At 58.1% G+C, this 313-nt stretch overlaps 1 protein-coding gene across 3 annotated transcripts in view; it reads left to right on the top strand.

Moving 5' to 3' along the window:
- The first annotated feature begins 6 nt into the window (after positions 1-6).
- The window catches only part of VPS45 (vacuolar protein sorting 45 homolog), a 49394-nt gene continuing 49087 nt past the window's right edge, over positions 7-313 (top strand). For all 3 annotated transcript variants that reach the window (XM_006033502.3, XM_025215282.1, XM_025215283.1), the window contains exon 1: positions 7-145. In XM_006033502.3, the coding sequence (XP_006033564.1) occupies positions 53-145 (93 nt within the window). In that variant the 5' untranslated portion in view covers positions 7-52. The remainder of the gene's footprint in view (positions 146-313) is intronic.

The following is a 313-nucleotide window of genomic DNA, read 5'->3' on the forward strand; positions in this document are numbered from 1 at the left end:
CGGCGGATCGAGTTGTCGGAGGGGGGGGGGTGGTGGTGTGGGGAGAAGGAAAATGAACGTGGTGTTTGCAGTGAAGCAGTATGTGTCCAAGATGATCGAGGACAGCGGGCCGGGGATGAAGGTCCTCTTGATGGATAAAGAAACGGTGAGCTGGGAGTGCTGGCGGCGCTTCTGCCCTTCCTGAATTGCGGGCTGCGGTTTGCAGAGGGGTTTTTTTTCTCCACAGCTCCCCTGTGGCTCAGCATCCCGGCTGCCCCTGCCTGAGAAGCAGGGGGACGACTATACTGTCAAAAGGCAGTTTTTCCTGAACCGC

This window comes from Alligator sinensis, unplaced genomic scaffold (genome assembly GCF_000455745.1).
Source record: "Alligator sinensis unplaced genomic scaffold, ASM45574v1 scaffold735_1, whole genome shotgun sequence".
NCBI lineage: Eukaryota > Metazoa > Chordata > Crocodylia > Alligatoridae > Alligator > Alligator sinensis.